We start from the raw sequence: 20,502 nt of genomic DNA, 5'->3' as shown, positions 1-20,502 counted from the left end.
CGAACCAGATACAGTGTCTCCATCTCGGCAGTCTGCATAAATTTTGGGAATGCCGGTATCGTCTTTCCTATACCAGACGTTTGTTAAAGAAAACACCAAGCCTGACAGGTTCACATGAGGTAATTCCGCAAGGTTCAAAGTCCACTCGCTGGCAGCGATGGTCGAAGGTTTGGCTAGAACGTGCCTGTCTATGAACCTTCAGGCCTTGCACCAGTCCACTTCCTCAGGAATTTTGCAATTCGGGTTGCTGCAAGCTATCAACTTTTTGGGCGAGTTCAAAAAGTTATTAAACACTTTCGTTGTGCAGAGGTATGCCCCTTTTTCACCTGTATGTTTCTAAGTATTTTGAGCTTCTTTTAGAAGCTTTGTGAGCCATTTTAGGGAACAAGTTTTATCTCAGTTTTGTCTGAGACTTGCTGTGTGCTTTCCTTTTTGCAAAATGTGCGTCGAACAGGCGCCTTGTCTGTCAAAAACAATTTGTCTGCAGATGGTTTTCTACAGAAAAATGATTTTTCTTTCGGTGCTCACGACATGGCACGTGAATGTCAGAGTCAAGAAACTTGGCGGATACACTTTCCCTTAAATCCGTTCAGCCATCCTGAAAAATGAAGGATTGAATGAAAACTTTTCCTGGGGCTGACTTTTTTTCGGTCACCCTGTTATGTATGTATGTTTGTATGTATATGTAATATATATATATATATATATATATATATATATATATATATATATATATATATATATATATATATATATATATATATATATATATATATATATATATATATATATATATGTATGTAGTTATTATTGACTGAAACTTTGTCTTAACAGAATAAATTAACCGTCAATACATTTTAGAGAGAGAGGGGTTTTCACCATTGAGAGATAGGGCTAAAAACGATATATAGCATGATATCTCTAAAAGCTATTGGCCTCTATGTTCCACTGGATCGGGCATTGCGTGGCAGAGGTATGCGCTCTATCGAGTTCCCTTTTAGCTGAATACAGTATATGTAAAAACTCATTTGATTTCACCTATTACAAGAAGTATTACTATATCCTTAAGAGTTAATTGAAATCCCCAAAGTACTTTCGGTTTCATATTACAATAATATATTTTATCACATCTAATTTAATAAACTGGCTACTGGATTCAGAATTTTATCCCCTAATGTATGTATGTGATGTTTAAATATTTTTTGTGCGTGCACACTGCACATGTACATCGCATATCTTTGTCAACTATCAGTTGATATAACTTTGTACTCTGAGTTAGGTTTTCAGGAAAAATCTAAATATATTGATTTGATGCAAGTTGTGTGTTTTCTACCCGGCAGTGGTCCAGGTGGAGTACCCAAAATCATCGGATGATTTTACGTATCCAGACGAAGACAGCAGTGATGTGCCATCGCCTGAGCAGCCAGCCAGCCAAGAGTCACAGAGTTCTGTGCCATCTCCTCCTGACTTGCCTCAATCCGAGCTCTTCTCACTGACTGCCTCAGCCACCATTCAGGTATAGTTTGCTGTTTGTGTGTGTTGTGAAAGCTGAAGAACCGTCATAACCCCAGATGTTATGGATTGCTCACTCTTAATGTCACCTTTGTTGGACAATTTTCCATCTTTAAGACAAGATGGACTGAGTTATATGGAGCAGCTGAGTGAGACTGGACTTTTTACAGAAGGAAGGGGATATGCTAAAGAAGAGTACATATAAAATACATGTACAAAAGTTTTTATTGAACCAGGTTGCATGGATAGTGACAGGACCAAGGGACAAAGCTTGAGAGTAAAAAGGTAAACAACAAAACAAAAGGACAAATTAAGAAAGGCAGGAGAATTTCCCAGAGTTGTCATTGTATTTAATGGTCTTCCTGGCCAAAGTAATATCAACAGTGTGGTTGTGGTAGTTGTGTGCATATCATGCTGACTGAATATTGAAATATTGATACATTTTTTTATTGTCTGTATCATGTTGTGAAGAGAGGTGTCTTGTCTGTTCTGTCGATTCTTTCTCCCCCATCATCCTTCTCTCACTGTCGCCCTTCCCCACCTCCCTCGTTCTCCCCCCATCTCACTCCTTGCTCTCGATGTCACCATCTCTTCCATGGGATTCTCCACAGCCAATTACATACTCACAAAGGCAAGACTTGACAGCCTCTCAAAAAAAGACCGAAACAAATAGTTTAATTCACCTCTTAATTAATGGGCAATCTTTTTTTCACGTAAAGGATACAAAGTGACAAATTTGACAATTGGATTGACTAGTTCTTGCTTATTGAGTTTTCCGAGGAGCTTGGAGTCACGTTGACATATCGGATATGTAAGAGATGGGGAACAAGTTGAGGAAAAGGAAATGGGTGAAAATGTACAGGAGGTTGGGAGGAGACAGAAATAGTTAGCTCGTCTTGTGTTCCCATCTGAGTACGTCGTTCATGATGCTGTGATCACAGGTTCAAATCCAATACTTGTTATCTGCACGCTTTTTGAAAAAAAAACGGAAGGCACATTGTAATCAGCTCCGTATATCTCTGTTTGTCTCCGTCTGTCTGTCTGTCTGCCTCTCCATCACGCTATCTCCTTTGGAGATGCATGAAATATGTAACAATTTATTTTTGGATTTGACCCCGGGTTCATGCCCCGGGGGTGGGGACTTGGGGTCACAGGGATCAAAAGGGAGAAAAGAAATTTAAACTCAAAATTTGATCTTGGATCATTGCTGGTGGAACTTTTTTCCGTCTTTCAATGGTGCTTCAGGTGGGCAGCTTGGGAATTTGCATTGACGTGCCATCGACTTCGCTCTAGTTACCCCTGCCAAAGGAGAGGGAATTGCATTGCGGTCCGTTCGTTTATCCATTTGTCCGCACAGAATGTGCTAACATAGGCCACAATGCCACCTGGTGGTAGTCAGTTGTACACACTGTCTTGTTTCAACCAAGTACCTCGACAGAATATGTACAATTGGAATGTGAGTACGTCTATAAAGTATGTATGGTACATTTAGAATGTGAGTATATCTTTAAAATACGTACGATAAATCCACACAAAACAAGTCTGGACGGGGGTATGTGATCTTTGCTCGTTCTAGTTTATTACTTTATTAATGTCCTTGTATTTAATGTAAAAGTGCATCATTTTCATAAATGCGATACTTGTAGAGACCCTTGCATGGGAATTAGCTCACTGTGGAAGAATAAAACTGATGTGGAAGAGGGTGGAGAAGTTGGGGGTGAGGGGTGGTGGTGGGGTCGGGTAGAGAACAATATCAAGGAAAAGCGGTCGGGTATAGGTGGGTATCGGGTATGCCCGGGTTCAAATTTTGCCATTTTTGTTTCTGTAATATGTCGATGGCCCCCGGGGTCTCTTAGAAGAATTTTGGTCCCTGCAGATTACGTTTTCAACCTCGCTAGATGGCTTGCTAATATAAAAAACAATTGCTCCAGCTTTATAAATGCATAATTTGGAGTTGCTCTGTGCTGAAGTGGTGGTGGGTGAAACAGTCCAACGTCTCGCTTGATGGTGAGAGTTGTTTGGTGTATTGTGGTTAAAATAACTAGCTGACACATACTGTATCTCTTCACCGCTTTGGCAATCGTAATGCAATGCAATTGTCATCTTTCAAGATCAGCAAACTTGTGCGTGCGTGAGTGCGTGCGTGCGCGTAAGACGATTTCCTCATTTAAAATGCATGTTTTTAAATTGGTGCGTTCATGGTGAATATTTAAAATGCTGTTGTTGTAAAATTTGTTTTTTAAGTCTCTTTATTTATTTTATTTTATTTTTTTACAAACAGTATCGACCACAGGTCATAGGATTGAATGAATGGGTGAATGCTACGGTACCCACAGTAACATTACAGCAACACTCTCCATCTCCACCTCCACCTCTACTTCCTCCACCGCCTCTACCTCCACCTCCGCCTCTACCTCCTCCACAACCTCGACTTCCTTTTACTTCTGCAACTTTGTTCCGTGCGCCGCTTTGTGGGCAAGCAGCACCTCTCCAGGTCAATTTAGCGACCAAGTCCTTGTCATCAATCAAGGTATATGCATTTCAGTTTATCAAATTTGCACTAATTCGTATTCTCTCACCTGTACACCTGTACATCGTCAATCCATTTCTTACTCCCATACCTTTGTCATACTACTCGCAGCTATTATGATAAGGACGTTAGGCCTTTTTGGTGTGGTTATTAAAAAGGTTTTATTCTGCGTTGATTTGAAGTTTAAAGTTGTTTGCTGGTCTGTACTACCATGACTTCAGCAAGACAGCTTAAAAAAAAAAAAATTTCCCCTTTACTGCAATCAAGGGTTAATGCTCCATGCCAAACCAAATTTGTGTCCAATTAGCAGCTAAAGAGAGCGACCTGCACATTGGCTTCTTGTCAAAGCACCAGGCATGATACCACTTGCAACTCTATTTTAAGCAATGAGTCGTCAACTTGCCAAGCTGTAGCTTGCACTCTTATTTTGCGCCATCATCGAATAACCATTTATAATACCGGGCTCTTTTAGCTTTGTCTTCCAACATTGTGCAGCAAAACTGCAATTTTGTTTCCCATGGGTGGGGCAGGTTGCATGGGCATCACATGTACAGTAGTGTAAAAGTATATGCGTGAGTCTTGGCAGTGAGTGATCCTCTTGTGTCGATTGTTTTCAATGTTTGGCATCACTCACGTTAGTCGTTTTCACATGAAAATGAAACTTGTACTTTGTCGATGTGAATTTTAAACTTTTAAAAATATCTTAAAAAGTGGTCCACATGTTGTATTGTGCTTGCCTATACAGAGCCGTGGGCAGTCTGACAAGAGCCTTCGCAGTAAGAAGCAGAAAGAGCCGAAGTCCAAAGTAAAGAAGCTCAAATACCACCAGTACATCCCACCAGATCAGAAAACAGATCAGGCCCCTCCGTCCATGGACATTGCTTACTCGCGCTTGCTTCAGCAACAGCAACTCTTTCTGCAATTACAGATCATGACACAACAGCAGCAACATTATAACTACCAAACGATACTTCCAGCACTGCCAAAGTGGGTTAATTTCTTATTTATTCCTGCACTATTAGTGTGTTTCAACTCGATGATTTTACCCTCCATCTCTCGTTATTGTTGGTGGTTCAGTGTTTACTTCCACCACCTAAGGTGGATGGACGTTATATTTTCACCCCTGTCTGTCTGTCTGTCTGTGAGCAGGATATCACGAAGCGTTATGAATGGATTCGGACGAAATTTATTGGACAGGTTGGGTATGTGACGAGGACTAATTGATTCGATTATGGTGAAGATCCAGATCCTAGATTTTTTTTTTAATGCGATTCTTCACCATTGATACAGTAGGTAGGGCCAGAAACAATATAATATAATATATATATATACATATATATATATATATATATATATATATATATATATATATATATATATATATATATATATATATATATATCACGATATTTCAAAAAGTTATGGATGAGTTGGATAAGTGACGAGAACAAGCTGATTAGGTTTTGGTTAAGGTGCGGATGCAGATCTGGCCTATCGGAGGGATAAATTGTTCATCCTGGAGGAGGCATGTGCTCTACCGAGTGCCATTCGAGTTATGAGTTTGGTGAACACTCAAAATCGAATGCTGTATACCAAACTCTTTTGACTTTTCAACTTGTAATTTCCCAGAAAAAAAAAACTTTTTATGCTCCCGCAGCCAAAGGCATTATGTTTTTGGGTTGTCCGTCCGGCTGGGCGTCCATCTGTCCGTGTGTGCATGCATGCGTTGCAGATTTTTGTTACCGTGATACCTTGTGTACCGCTGAAGGGAATTTGGCTAAAGTTGGTACAAGTACCGTATTTTCCGGTGTATAAACCGCACTTTTTATCAGCAAAAAGGTTAAAGTTGGGGGTGCAGTTGATACACGGGTATGGAAAAAAAATCAGTCTTAAAAACGAGCAATGCTGAATTTCAATTATATTCCAAATGAACACTTTTGTAGCAGTTGGAACTGCTGTTAAGCTCAATTCCGCCGTTGAAATTTTGAAACTCTGTTCAGGTCAAGAATTTGTGCAGAGCTTTATAAACTGTGTGCGGAAATTAAATGTTACGCTCGGAAATGTCCAGAGACGCCGGGAGATACCTGGAGTTTCAGTGCTTAGTGTATATAGAGCTTCGCGGTTCTGAAAACGCCATTAAACAAAAAAAAATAAGAAAAGGAACACCTGTTCTCACATCAAAAGAAGAGTTATTCACAATAGCTAGAGTCCAGTATTCCCTCATGTGTCATGTTCAAGAGGAAGACACTGCCCAAAGACAAGTTTCCAGCCGGTGTCATTGTCCGTGCACGGCAGCAGGGGTGGATAGACGAGGGACTTGTGGTGGTGACTATCTTTTTACATGCATCATTTTCTACATGAACGTCCGCTGCAGGCAGAATTAATCCACCAAGATTGATCCTTCTATGATGATGCTATGCTCGGAAATGCTGGATAGCGGGACGTGGAACAACCAATACAATCAACCTGAGTACTTTTCTATACGAGGGCAGGAAATGGATTTTAAAAGGAAGAAGAAGAATCTCACGAGGGCGAGGAGACACATGGGACGGTGAAGCTTTATGAAGTACCAGTGCTGCTCGTTTCTTTTGGCTTCTTTTGGTTCTCTTCGTTCTTCCTGGTTCTCTTTGTTTGCCCTCGTTTCTATCAGCGGTTCCTAACTTGCTTCCTGTGGATTACTCACGTCGACCAGACAAACTTTCTTACTCTGCAGGCCTTTGTATTCGACCCAGGTTTCGAGGACCATTAGCTGCATCTCAGTGGAACCACCAAAGACAAACCATCCTATTTCCCAGACTTGCTATTTTCATCAGTTGAAAATCAACGTTTAGTGATATGTTTCCTGCCGGGATTTTCGACCCGGATTCCGAGGAGCATTGGCCACTTGCATCTTGGTTGAACTTTCACCATTACTCCCGTCGCTACGTTGTATGAGCATGTATGTTGATTGGGAGACTGCCGCGTTCATCGTGACGATGAGAAAGGTCGACCTTCCGATGATCTGCAGCTGGATCGTCAAGGTGTGGGAGGAGATACCATTGGACATCATCAAGCGAGCATTTCTGAAATGCTGCATCTCCAACAACATGGACGGCACAGAAGATGACGGCATTTGGGGGGAGGAGGCTGCAAATGAGGATACTGCAAATGATGGTGACCGCGACGTGGACATGCTCTACCCAGATTCTGACAAGGAGTTATGTGCCGTCTTAGACGAGGAAAACATTGATGAGGACTTCCTCGGGTTTAGCTGAAAAGTTTCAACAAACCCAAACAGCCCTTTTCGGAGCCAGAAATCCCCAAGAAATATGTATGATACCAATATGAATCCATTTTCTTCCTTTTTCGAGGAACAAAAAAATCCTCTTTATAATATTTAAAAATAGGAAAGAAAAATAATAACTTTGTATCCTCTCCTCTCTCTTCAACTTCTTGAAAATGAAAATAAACCAATGTCACCCGCAGGGTGACCCGTATCTTGCCAAAAGGTGACCACGTGTGACTTCTTTAAGGTCACACTGAAGTGAACAGAGCTGCTATCCACCAGGAGCGACTCCTTGAGGAATATCTGCCTACGAGAGATTCCGATGAGAATCGTTCTACAGAGTAACCATGAAAATATGCATTTGCCTCATAACGTCATAATGTCTCAAGCTTGACATATCTAGAAAGCACTCATCGAGGTGTTCAATTTGAGGTACTACACGATATGGTTCCTAAAACTTGAAAATTTGACCTTGGGGTCAAATATGTTTGACCTTAGGCGTTAACCATAAAGGTCAAGGCGAATCGCCACCAAAAATTAATCAGCTGAGCGCCAGACCATGAACTATATTCCCATGAAGTTTGAAGACGATCCGATCAAAATTACTCAAAAAATAAGGGTTTCGTCGACTCCCCTGATTTGCGACAGTGACCTTGACCTTTGATCTTGACCTTCAAAATTTTATGCACTGAAAGGGACCTCTATAGGCCTCTGATATGCAGTTACAAAAATTTCCAATGATAACTGTGCTCTGCAGAATTTTTTATACGTGATTACAGACAAACAAAAAATAAAAAATAAAAAATAAAAAAACATACAAGCTGACAAACATATCTTGCAAAAACTTCGTTTTGGCAAGATAATAAGACAGTGAGACAAAATTAAGCGGACATGGGAGTAAGCTTGTTGATACCTCCGTCTCACTTTGTTCTGTACAAAGTTAATGTACAAACGTATTTAGAGCTAGCTCAGAAACTCTAATGATCAATATATTCATTTATTTTGAGAGTGAAAAACATGGGTGCGGTTAATACACCGGAAAACACGTTCTGTACTATGATGTAAAGATGAACTGATTCGATTTTGGGTCTCTGGTCCATGGATTCAAAATGGTTTTGGGTTTTTTTATTGGGTGGGGCGGGGGGGGGTCTAAGGATTCGAAAAGATCTATTGTCATTTGACCTTTAATTGAAAATCTTTCTTGCCACAATAACTTGTGAACCACAACAGGGTTTTCAATCAAACTTGGCACAAGTATGGACTGTGATACAAAGATGAACTAATTTAATTTTGGGTTCAACAGGTCAAAGGTTGTGTGCCATTTGAAAATCATTTTGCAGATCATAACTCGAGTTGGAAGCATGTGATATTCTCTCTCTCTCTCTCTCTCTCTCTCTCTCTCTCTCTCTCTCTCTCTCTCTCTCTCTCTCTCTCTCTCTATCTCTCTATCTCTCTATCTCTCTATCTCTCTATCTCTCTATCTCTCTATCTCTCTATCTCTCTATCTCTCTATCTCTCTATCTCTCTATCTCTCTATCTCTCTATCTCTCTATCTCTCTATCTCTCTATCTCTCTATCTCTCTATCTCTCTATCTCTCTATCTCTCTCTCTTGGAACCTTTAATTGAGATCAAGCGTAACAGTTGATTGACATTCAGTGTGGATGGAGGCATATAATCCATTGACGCATTGCTAACTGTGATGTCATAGGTCACATGGTATGGCAGCCATATTGGGTTAAATGAAAACATTTGGACATCATTTTCTCCGAAACCACTCAACTAAAAAAATTGAAACTTGGCATATGTCATCAACTCCCCATGCGGTATATAAATTGATAACGATGCGTCATCGGTGAAGTGTTATTCCAGCCATAATTGGTTGAATTGAAATCTTTATCTGAAACTTCATATTTCTGATCTACAACCAAATGTGAGTGAAGAATTAAATTTATGATGTTTATGACCCATGACAAGAAACTATGTGACGTGATTGGGTGCATGGATGAAACGGCTATATGGGCCATAACAGCAGTGGGCCATAATACTAGTGTGTTCAGTTAACAATGGTATTTTTGTTTAGCATGAATGTGCGAGGTGAGACTATGCACTCTATGTGTGCCGTTCTAGTCTCGTTCAGAGTTTTGTATCTCACACAGAGCTCCTCTCTTGCAAACTGGAGACTTCATTACACCCTTGTTGCCACCATTGGTATTTACTGTACCATCACTTAACATGTTTTTGGGGTACTTTGTTCCTGTGTTGTTGGTAGTCACTGATTGCCATTCATTTTGCTTTATTTTGTTTGTATGGCATCAATGATTTTGCTTTAGTCTTTCCCTTACGGTATAAGGGGTCATATTTCTTATGCATGAAGTGTTAGATAACGATGTGGGAGAAAGGATATCTTGTAAGGAGAGAATACATAATTGGAGAAGAGTGAAATAATATTGGTACAAAATCTCATGTTGTACATTGTAAATTGCTTCAATATGTTTAACTTTTTATATTGTTTCAAACAAGGTGACTTTGAGGCCATCATTATCCCTTTTCTGTCCTCTTTGATATGCGCCGAGTATAAATGCACACATCATTCGAGATTTAAAACGACAGTGAAAATATTTGAATTTGTGAAATTGAATTTGTGCACAATTTGTTTCTGCATTCTAAATTTACACTTGCTTTGTTTATTGCTGGATTTTGGTTTGAAGATCATGGTTTGATGTTTTTGTAGGAAATGCTGACATTTTAATTGTTTAATTTCTTTAATTATCACAGAATGAATAGATATAAAGTACCATGATTTTAGTATCAGTTTTGATTATGTCGTGTTTCAGCCTAACTTGTATTTCATCAACTCGTCATCCTCTTTCCTTTTTCAGATCACCTGGAGACCAGCAGGTCAATGGTTGCCTCAGTGCAGGGCCATTATCGATTCGCTCAAGCACGCTAGCTCCAACACCACCACCAGCAAAGCCATCACAAACCGGTGCTTCAACACCAACACATCTTCCACTACCACCACCCAAGCCTTTGCCATCCAACTTGGAGGACTTGAAGGTGGGATTTATATTAGTGGTATAAAAATATGCATTCTGGACCACCTTGGATCACTAGTTCCTACAAGGAGGCTCCCGACCTCACTCAGAGCTTAACACAAAATACACACCACACTTTTAATCATACTGCATATACCATTTGTTGAAGTATGAGGCAAATTTCTAAGTCCTCAAGAAGAATATTTTGCTTTTAATAATTTTCCATCATAAACACGAGAAGCACTTGCTTCCTACGCAGTAGCCAGAAGGCTCATGTTATTATCTTTATGATTATATTAATACCACTGCAGAGTACCCACCCTACGGTCAATCTTGTTCCAAGCATGCAGCACGTTCTTCTGACACATCGCTTTATTTGGGTGGTGTATAGGCAACAGATCGCTGCCTCAATTGCTCCCAAAAATAAAAAAAATAACCCGGGTTATGTACATGAAGCAATCTGATGCGTACTGCTAGTGTGCGTATATAATAGTACATCATGGTTATATAGCTTGGATAATCAATTGCACGACTTCTACCCCCCACCCTCCCCGGAAGAAAATTAGGCGGAATTTGTTTTTATTTTTTTCAAAATCTTTATGGAATCAAAAGAAACGAATCCCTGAAAGTTTCAGCTTCCTCGGTCAAATCATCTTGGAGGAGTGGATGAAACTTACATACTTTCCCTCCATTAGATCGAGGGAAACAAGGTACTGTATTGCTCGACCTGTACTACATATATCATGACAAAAGAGAACAACATCATACTCGTGTATGTAAATGGGAGAGGAGAGTGCACTCGTGTGATGTATGAAGTACTGATGTTTGACAAAAAGAATACCATGAAATCTGACAACAGTTTCAAAATCTGATGATGTATTTCAGGTTTGGTATTGTTTGATTACCAAGGTGAGCAAAGACTCATCCCTAAAGTTTGTTTTCGATTTATTATCTCTCTATAAATACCGAGAGAGTGAGCAAAGAATCATAAGTAAAGGTGTATTTGGGAGATGCTATAAATTTAATCATAAATATGAAAGTGTTGACCATCTTTCATTCCTCATATAAATAAATTGAAAGTAAAAACTCAAAATAATCTGCAAGTCATGTAACATACGCATCTCCAGATCCTATGATGCACAACACACAAAAAGCTGGTGGACAGTGCAATAGTAGAAGAGTGAGTAAAGGGAGAGGATGGATGGATGGATGGATGGATGAATGAATGATTATGAAGGTTTTTGTTTTTGTAATGAATGTAAGAAGAATGTTTCATGATAATCGAGGTGCTCTGGGATAGATTGGCAGGGTCAGGATTATGATTGTTTGCACAACAGGCACTCATGTGATTGAACAACTCCATAATTGGAGAATTAAAAATATTTTAAATCAGTAAAATTTAAGACCTTTTCCCACTGTCGTGACTCACCAGACTTTACTGCGGTGTGTGTCGGTGATTTGGAGAATTGGCGTGGGAGATGGAGTAGAGGCAGCAATAAATGCCAGCTATGGTGGAGAGGTGAAATGTGCAAGTCATCTGTAAGCCATGTGTTAGCAAATTAAGATGGTGTGTGTACGTGCGTGCAGGCCATGGTGTTATCGGAACATCTGCTGCTTTGTATGGCAGATGGGAATAGGTAATCGCAGAGACAGGGACAGATGTGTTGCTGTGTCATGCCTCACTATCCTTTGCTCCTGCAGCGACTGGAAATAGTCAGTTTCAGTTGGCTCAGAGGCTGGAAGAACCTTGGTGACTGTGGTTTGGCCATGGAAGACCCTTTTGGTACCCCCTCCAGTCAGAACACAATGAGGCTGCCCAGACAAATATACTTAGAACTATAGTATATGAGAGTGGAACTCTCATAAACTATAGTTGGTTACAGGTCTTATTACAGTATTCTGCGGAGGATTACTCCAGGAAAGGAAAGCTATTTTTGCCTGGGGGAGATGTGTTTGTGCTGGAAGACAGGATGAATGTTGGGGGAGGGGGGAGCTGGGGGTGGCTTGGGATTTCCCTTCATAAACGGGGCACTTATTTGATCTTGTGGGTACTATAGACTGTCCTACTGCCACCTCATAATTGTTAGGATCTCTCAGCTGCCTTTTTCAGCGACTATATGAGGTAAGTGGATGAATGGCTTTGCAGAGTCATTTCACGTGGGAAATGGGCTTGAAATCTGCTTAAAAAAAGAGGAGTACGTGCACCTATTTCCAAGCTCTGAAGGGCACGGAGTCCGTGCAATTGGTTTGTTGGGTTTTACAAATTTTGTGTACTCGCTCTGTTGACTTGTGACGTCACAGATACTGTCCTCATATATTGGTTGGTCTTGTGCGTTATTTTTTCTGTTTGTATGTCAACCGCCGACAGGCCACAATTTTACACAGATCTTCACGAAACTTCACCACCTGGTAGAGTTTGTCATAAGCAGAATTGCATGTTTGGTCATTGAATACAACCACCAATTATTTTTAAGGTCAAATTTGTTGTATGGATTTTGCAAGTATTGTGCTTTGCATGACGTCTTTCTTGTTTTATTGTTGTCAATAAGGTCGTGCGCTATGTTGTTGTGCCCCATTCTTTTTTCTTTTTTGGGGGATTTGTGGGGAAGGTGCATGGGTTTAAATACTTGGGATCAACTGTCCAAAGTAACGGAGAGTGTGGGAGAGAAGTGAAAAAGAGAGTGCAGGCAGGATGGAGTGGGTGGAGAAGAGTTGCAGGAGTGATTTGTGACAGAAGGGTAGCTGCAAGAGTGAAGGGGAAAGTATATGACGGTAGTGAGACCAGCTATGTTGTATGGTTTGGAGGCGGTGGCGCTGACAAAAAGACAGGAAGCGGAGATGGAGGTGGCAGAGTTAAAGATGCTGCGATTCTCGTTGGGAGTGACGAAGATGGACAGGATAAGGAATGAGTATATTAGAGGGACAGCGCAGGTAGGACGGTTTGGAGACAAAGTGAGAGAGGCGAGATTGAGATGGTTTGGACATGTGCTCAGGAGGGAAGCGGAGTATATCGGGAGAAGGATGTTGAAGATGGAGCCGCCAGGCAGGAGGAGAAGAGGAAGGCCAAAGAAGAGGTTCATGGATACGGTAAGGGCGGACATGCGGGTGCTTGGAGTGTCAATGGAAGATGTGGAGGATAGAGCGAAATGGAGACGGTTGATCCGCTGTGGCGACCCCTAACGGGAGCGAGCCGAAAGAGGAAGAAGAAGAAGAAGAGAAGAAGATTCTTTTTTCTTTTTTGGATTAAAAAAAAAATCAGCACTAGCATTGTCGTTCTCAGCTCAAATGAATACCTGGGAGGGGGTGGGTCTATGATCGTTTTCTGTGTGAATTTTGTATTGTATCATATAGATATTTCCAGTCTTGTGTTTCAGTGCCTCTTCTAATTTATTGGTCAAGTCGTTGGCGTTTGTGTTATATGGGTTGTAAGTCCTGGCCGTGAGTTCCCTTGGCAAGTCCAGAGGAGGAGACTGTGTTACTTGTGTGAGGGAGGGGCAATAGTTAATTTAATGCCTGAGATGCTGTGTATATTCGTGTTTAGCTTTAGAACATATTGCCATGTATTAAGTGTTTTTTGGTTGGAATGAGTCACTGTGATATGTTGCCTGCAAGGTAGACGGCTCGGGTAAGGTGTCTTGTTTATTTTGTTCTCCTCTGTGCGCACTTGTGATGTTGGAAATGAGACGTTATGTTTACCCCACCCACCATCAAAGAAGGGGAATTAACTCTTCTCTCAGCAGTTCTCTTTCATCATGTTTGAGGTGGAGATTGGGGAAAGCTTCAGGCAGAGATGTGTGACAGCAGGGGGTTCATTGAAAGCTCTGCTTTGTGATTAGAAGAAGCAGGATTTGGAGATTGAGGGAGAATAAGATGCAGATGGTAGTTGCTATGCATTTTTCTCCATCGTGAGAGCATCGTGCTCTCAAGCTTACCAAGCCTCCTACCTTTCCTGTAGCGCCTTCTTCAGCTGTGCCTTCTCGAACTGCCATGTCTTCTCAAGCCTGCTGTGTTCTTCAAATTGTTATTTTCTTGCAGCCATAACTTTAACACTTCAGCTTATATCTGCACCATGACCTGGTGTCGTGCGTGATTGTATGTGGCACCTCGGGGGAGATACACTACATGGCCAGAAGTGCAGGGACACCTGCTCATCCAACATCTCATTCCAAAATCATGGGCATTAATACGGAGTTGGTCCCCCCCTTTATTGCGATAACAGCCTCCACTCTTCTGGGAAGGCTTTCCACTTGATGTTGGAACATTGCTGAGGGGATTTGCTTCCATTCAGCCACAAGAGCATTAGTGAGGTCGGGTACTGATGTTTGGCGATTACTTCTGGCTCGCAGTCAGCGTTCCAATTCAACCCAAAGGTGTTCGATGGGGTTGAGGTCAGAGCTCTGTGCAGGCCAGGCAGGTTCTTCAACACTAATCTCACCAAACCATTTCTGTATGGACCTCGCTTTGTGCATGGGGGCATTGTCATGGTGAAGCAAGAAAGGGCCTTCCCCGAACTGTTGCCACAGAGTTAGAAGCACAGAATTGTCTAGAATGTCATTGTGTGCTGTAGCATTAAGATATTCCTTCACTGGAATTAAGGGGCCTAGCCCGAACCATGGAAACCAGCCCCAGACCATTATTCCTCCTCCACCAAACTTTACAGTTGGCACTATGCATTCGGACAGGTAGCGTTCTCCTGGCATCCACCAAACCCAGATTCGTCTGTCGGACTGCCAGATGGTGAAGGCTGATTCATCACTCCAGAGAACTCATTTCCATTGCTCCAGAGTCCAATGGCGGTGAGTTTTACACCACTCCAGCCGATCTTGGCGTTGTGCATGGTGACCTTCTGCTTGTGTGTGGCTGCTCAGCCATGGAAACCCATTTCATGAAGCTCTTGGCAAACAGTGCTTGTGCTGATGTTGCTTTCAGAATCGGTTTGGAACTCGGTCGTGATTGTTGCAACAGATGATTTCTCCACGCTATGTGCTTCAGCACTTGGCAGTCCCATTCTGTGAGTTTGTGTGGCCTACCACTTCACTGCTGAGCTGTTGTTGCTCCGAGATGTTTCCATTTCACAAACACAGCAATAACCGGGGCAGCTCTAGCAGTGCAGAAAATCGATGAACTGACTTGTTGGAAAGGTGGCATCCTATGACGGTGTCACGTTGAAAGTCAATGAGCTCTTCAGTACGGCCCAAATATACTGCCAGTTTGTCCATTGAGATTGCATGGCTGTGTGCTTGATTTTGTACATCTGTCAGCAATGTGTGTGGCTGAAATAGCCGAATCCACGATTTGGAGGGGTGTCCACATACTTTTGGCCATGTAGTGTACCTTCATTTATCGTTGTTGTACAAGTCTATCTTGTTTTATTTCTCGTGTCCTTATTAATTAATTAATTGATTCCTAAAGAAGGTGTGTGCCTTGTGTCTGCTATCTCGTGTCTACTGCTATTCTCTCAAATGAGCAATTTTGTTAATTTGGAGTCCTTGGAGGGTTAAAAATCTTGTCACTTTGATAATTATGGTGCAAGACAAGCACAAACATTACTCAAGTCGGCTGCAACTGTTTGAGTTGGGCCTGCGAATAAAAGCTTTTAGCTGGCTACCTTTAGGCAAAGCCCTGTGTGGGGCATGGTAGCTGTCGGGAGTGTATTGTGTTCAATTTGGACTGCTGCCGTCCACCTGACAGTGTGTATGAACATTGACGTAATGAGCAGGCTCTCCTGCCCCTCCCCCCTCCTGTCCAGGTTGGAGTACCCTTTTTGGACCATCTTAAGTGGGCAATGTGTTGCGGCACGTTCTTGGAAATGCACTTTATAATTTTGAAATAAATATTTGTTGATCATGAATGCCATACTCCATATTATGATAAAAGAAGTTTTGTAGTACTGGCTACCACCAAAGTGGCGCTATCGCACACACGCATGCACGCACGCACACATGCACGCACACACGCATCTGCTCCATTATCGTTAGGCATGTGCACAAACCTTTGAATTAACCAGGATGTATATTATCATGCTTCATCATAGTGTACCCTACAACATATATACGAGCATAGAAAAGAAAACTGAAATATTCTCTGCTTGTTCACAGGTTGCTGAGCTGAAGCAGGAACTGAAATCTCGAGGATTACCCGTGTCCGGCACAAAGCCAACCCTTGTTGAGCGACTAAAACCCTTCCAAGACCCCACCTATGTGCCAATCACTTCCACCACTACCGTCGCAACATCGCCAAGCTCCACCACAGGCATCTGTGATACAGCTTCAACAGTACCTTTGAATGGAAGCACCGAAAGCAGTACAACTGGCGTGTGCTCCAGTTTACAAGCCATTACTGTGTCAGTTGCTGTACCATACTTGAATCAGAATTCTTGTCCTGCTTCACCAGCTCCTTCTGAGCAATCACTAATGAGTACAGACTTTGGGAGCTTGTCAGATCACTTTTCAGACTTTCCAATGTCACCGAACACATCGTGCTCAGGCAGTACTCTTGTCGGACAGCCTGGAGGGGATGATGGCCTCGCACAGGCAGTGACAAGTATGACTGCAGCCATGGTGACGGTACTGGAGTGTGAAGATGTTGGGGAAAAAGACAAGATGCTTATGGAGAAGCAGCGCAAGATTGAAGAACTCACACGCCTTATTGAAATGGAGCAGCGCCAGATGGATGAGATTCGCATGCAGATTGAACGTGAAAAAAACTGCCAGTCAAATGCCACAGGGCCACCAGTAAGCCAGGGAATTTTTAATAAAACCTCTGAATCTGTCAGTGAAGAACCAATAAAGCAGGAGTCCTTGCTTCAGCCACAGTTGCAGTCAGAGTACTTGGGTATAAAACAAGAATGTCAAGTCCTGAGTAGCTGTCTGTCTCAGTCACACGGACCATTGCTAGGAAGGAGGGTTGCTGGCAGTGACACCAACTTGTCAGGCCTAGTTTCGCAAGCTCAACCACTTTTTACATTGGGACCAGATGCTGCAGGGACTCCTCCACTCCTCCCGCTGGCCTTATTTTCTGTGCAGCAGCGCTTAGTGGAGCATGGCTGTCCCAGGGAACAGCAGGCAGTTGTGGAACAAGGGTCAACTAATGGGTGTAATTTGTTAGCAGCACCCAAAATAGTGCTGGTAAGGCCGATTGTTTATTTCCTCATTGCTCTGTTCACAAACTGAAAAGTATCCATAAATTATTGGTGATTTACAGTTGCTCTATTTGCATGGTTTTGACTTGTAATACATTAGCAATTTGCTTTATTATCGGTAAAATAGCATGGTTGTATTTTGCACAAACAATATGACAGATTTAGCCTTTACATAAGTCAGTGGACTGATTATCTGATGAATAAAATCTAATAATCACACATCAGCATAATTTGGGTCGAATTACATTTGACATTACCATCTCAGCAAGAACCTCATGATGCTGGTATTGCTGGTTCAAAACTCAAAGTGTTTTTGTCCTTTGCCTACGAACTGAACATAGTTCAGCCTAAAATTATTGTCTGCTTTTAACAATGCAACCTGTTAGGCGAACAATATTCGGCGATTTGATCATGCAAAACATTATTTGAGGTTTTGTCCTCGCTGATTCCCAAAACGTTTGATCTGGAGTAAAGTTTTCGCTTTCACAAGAAAACATTGAATACAGGTCATGTGGTGGGTAGCAAACTCGTTGGTGTCATAAGATGGTGTGGCTGTCGATCACGCGATTCTTATTACTGGGAGAATTAATGCAAACAGCATTCTCAGAAATGCGATCGAGTGTCCGCATGCTGACATGCATTTATTGGTACTCAAAACAAATGATTGGTCATGGACCGATTCGATTTTTGGGACTGATTGATTGGATGAGTTGCGTATGTGACAAAAAACGAGCCGGTTGAAATTTTGGTTCAGGTCCGAATGCAGTTCCAGCTTATGAGTGGGATACGAAATGAGACTGTTCCATGTGGTCTTGATTTCTGCATTGTTTTGGCCAAAATCACTGGGTACTGACATCTCAATTAGTAATGTCCTATTTTCCTTTTTGAATCCGAGTAGTGTGTCCAGTCACAGAACTTTGTTTTGTATGTTCACACTCCATGGGATCATCAGGTTGTACGTGTGCATTACATCCTCGTTTTCAATTGATTGCTTTTGGTTCATGTTTCCATGACTTTTCTGGAACTGTGATATTAATTTTTTTGTAGATATGTGAGTGGATTACTCCACATACTTTGTTGTGCCTTTGTGTGTACAGCTGGTCTGACATGAGTTTTATTTTGTTTTTTTTTTAACATCCCGATAGGAGGTGACTCGTACTTTCTGTTTATAAGTTGCAAAATCTACACTTTTCCAATTGGCTCAGTCCCACCATCTTTTCAAAGCCCATGGTGTAGTGTCCTTTGTCATAGGCATTTATTATCCCCACACTTTTGAAAAAAACCCGGAGGATATTGTAATCGGCTGTGTCTGTCTGTCTGTCTGTCTGTCCGTCACGTTATCTTCTCCGAAATGATTGGGCAGAAATTCACCAAACTTGGTAGTTATGATCAACACATGGCACGAATGTGCAAGAGCAGTATCACTTTTGGCCCCGCCCCCTGGGGTGGGGTCAAAATGTCAAAATGCAATTATGGACACATTTTAAAACTTTTTAAAATGAAACTCGATTCATTTTAAACAAATGAATCGAGACTCCACGTGAACTCCACGTGAACGTGGAGAGCATCAAATTGATTTCGCTAGAAGTTTGGAATCCTATCCTGGCCAGGGCTGTTGAAGTTTGGCATTTTTTTTTGTTGACTCAATTTTTTTTTTCTTCACCAAATATTACCGTGGGCATTTCCTCGAGATGTTACTTTTCTCTTCCAGGTTTTGGATCCATTCCGCCTCCTTGTTGCGTTCTTTTCGATATTCATAAATTCCTCTTCATAATCGTTCTCGTTCATCTTGTTCAGGAGAGGATGACGCATTCTTCTTCGGTTTCCCTAATTCTCGGTAGAATCGTGCGTGTTTTGGTGTGGTTTGAAATGCTTTCAAATACAGTACATCCTTTGGGAACCTATACAAGTATTCGCTCTTGGCTTACTGGGTTAACATAACCACCAACAACTCTTATTGAACAAACATAGTACATTTCTGCTTTTGTACCGCCAAATGTAGTTGTTCTCAACAATAGCAACAATTTTTTTTAATGTTCTTATTCTTGACTTCATGTTATTTATTGTTTGCAGCAAGGTCTGAAACCCTCTTCACAAAGTCTCAGCATGCCTTCTCCTACTACAACGCAAACAACATCCAGCTGCTCCTTTGTATCACCACTCCGCCAACCAACCTCACATCAGATTGTAATTCCTCAATCCACGCAACTCTGTCGGCCTCAGGTGAAAACCACAATCCTTTCACATATTCTTTGGCAAAATGGCTGTGGATGCAATGCTGGAGAAATGTTAGCTGTGCATTGTGTTCAAGGGTGGAACAAAATGAATTAATTAAGAAATGATATTTTTTGTCTTTGGCTCTGTAAAGCCTTCTGTTTATCTGAACGTTTTTTTTTTCTTCCTTGAAACAGCTGCTTTGTAATTAAGTTTACAGTAGAATCTGAACAATAAGCGCGTATGAAAAATAAGTGCACACGGGCCTCCCTATTTGACGTCTCCATCAACAATAAGTGCATATAAAAACGTCATTGTAAGGCTTTGAAAACTGAAAATATCAACTCGAACACGACAGTATTTTGTGCTCTCTTGGCATTGGTACATTCAGTCATGGCCAAAAATATTGGCACCCTTCCACTTTTTTCAAATAATGCGCATTTGTTCCAGAAAATTGTTGAAATTAATTAATCTTTTGGTATCCACAAATGTATTTCTTTGGTTGATGCCTGGTGTTGGCTTAATGGTTAGGGTATTTGGCTTGGGATCCCAGGATCCGGAGTTCAAATCCCACTCGGCTGTTGAATTAATATAATACCAGGTGGGGTTAACTCTGCCTGTCATCCTTCTGAGGTCGGCAAAATGAGTGCCAGCATGCTGGCATCCTGTGTCGGAGTGGCGACCCGTCCAGGATTATGTCCAATAGCCAAGGAGACTGCTTAGGCAGCACTAATGCTCTGCACAGAGTATGGTCTCAATGGATGGATGTATTTCTTTGGTTTGCAGTGGAACGAAACAAAAAAC

The 20,502-nt window shown here is 41.6% G+C and overlaps 1 protein-coding gene across 7 annotated transcripts in view; it reads left to right on the top strand.

The window, feature by feature from the left end:
* Positions 1–20,502, top strand: part of LOC147034498 (myocardin-related transcription factor B-like) — a 195,479-nt gene that overhangs the window by 144,408 nt on the left and 30,569 nt on the right. For all 7 annotated transcript variants that reach the window (XR_015058994.1, XM_085884262.1, XM_085884235.1 and 4 more), the window contains 6 exons: positions 1,341–1,516; positions 3,794–4,042; positions 4,788–5,029; positions 10,188–10,365; positions 16,442–17,470; positions 19,558–19,707. Coding sequence is in view for 6 of the 7 variants with exons in the window: in XM_085884262.1 (XP_085740388.1) it covers positions 1,341–1,516; positions 3,794–4,042; positions 4,788–5,029; positions 10,188–10,365; positions 16,442–17,470; positions 19,558–19,707 (2,024 nt within the window). In the remaining variant the exon portion in view is untranslated. The remainder of the gene's footprint in view (positions 1–1,340; positions 1,517–3,793; positions 4,043–4,787; positions 5,030–10,187; positions 10,366–16,441; positions 17,471–19,557; positions 19,708–20,502) is intronic.

This window comes from Eptatretus burgeri, chromosome 1 (assembly GCF_056783735.1).
Source record: "Eptatretus burgeri isolate ZD-2024b chromosome 1, Ebu_testis_v1, whole genome shotgun sequence".
NCBI classification, from domain to species: domain Eukaryota; kingdom Metazoa; phylum Chordata; class Myxini; order Myxiniformes; family Myxinidae; genus Eptatretus; species Eptatretus burgeri.
Note: the sequence above shows the minus strand (reverse complement) of the source record. Positions and strands in the feature narration are given on the sequence as shown.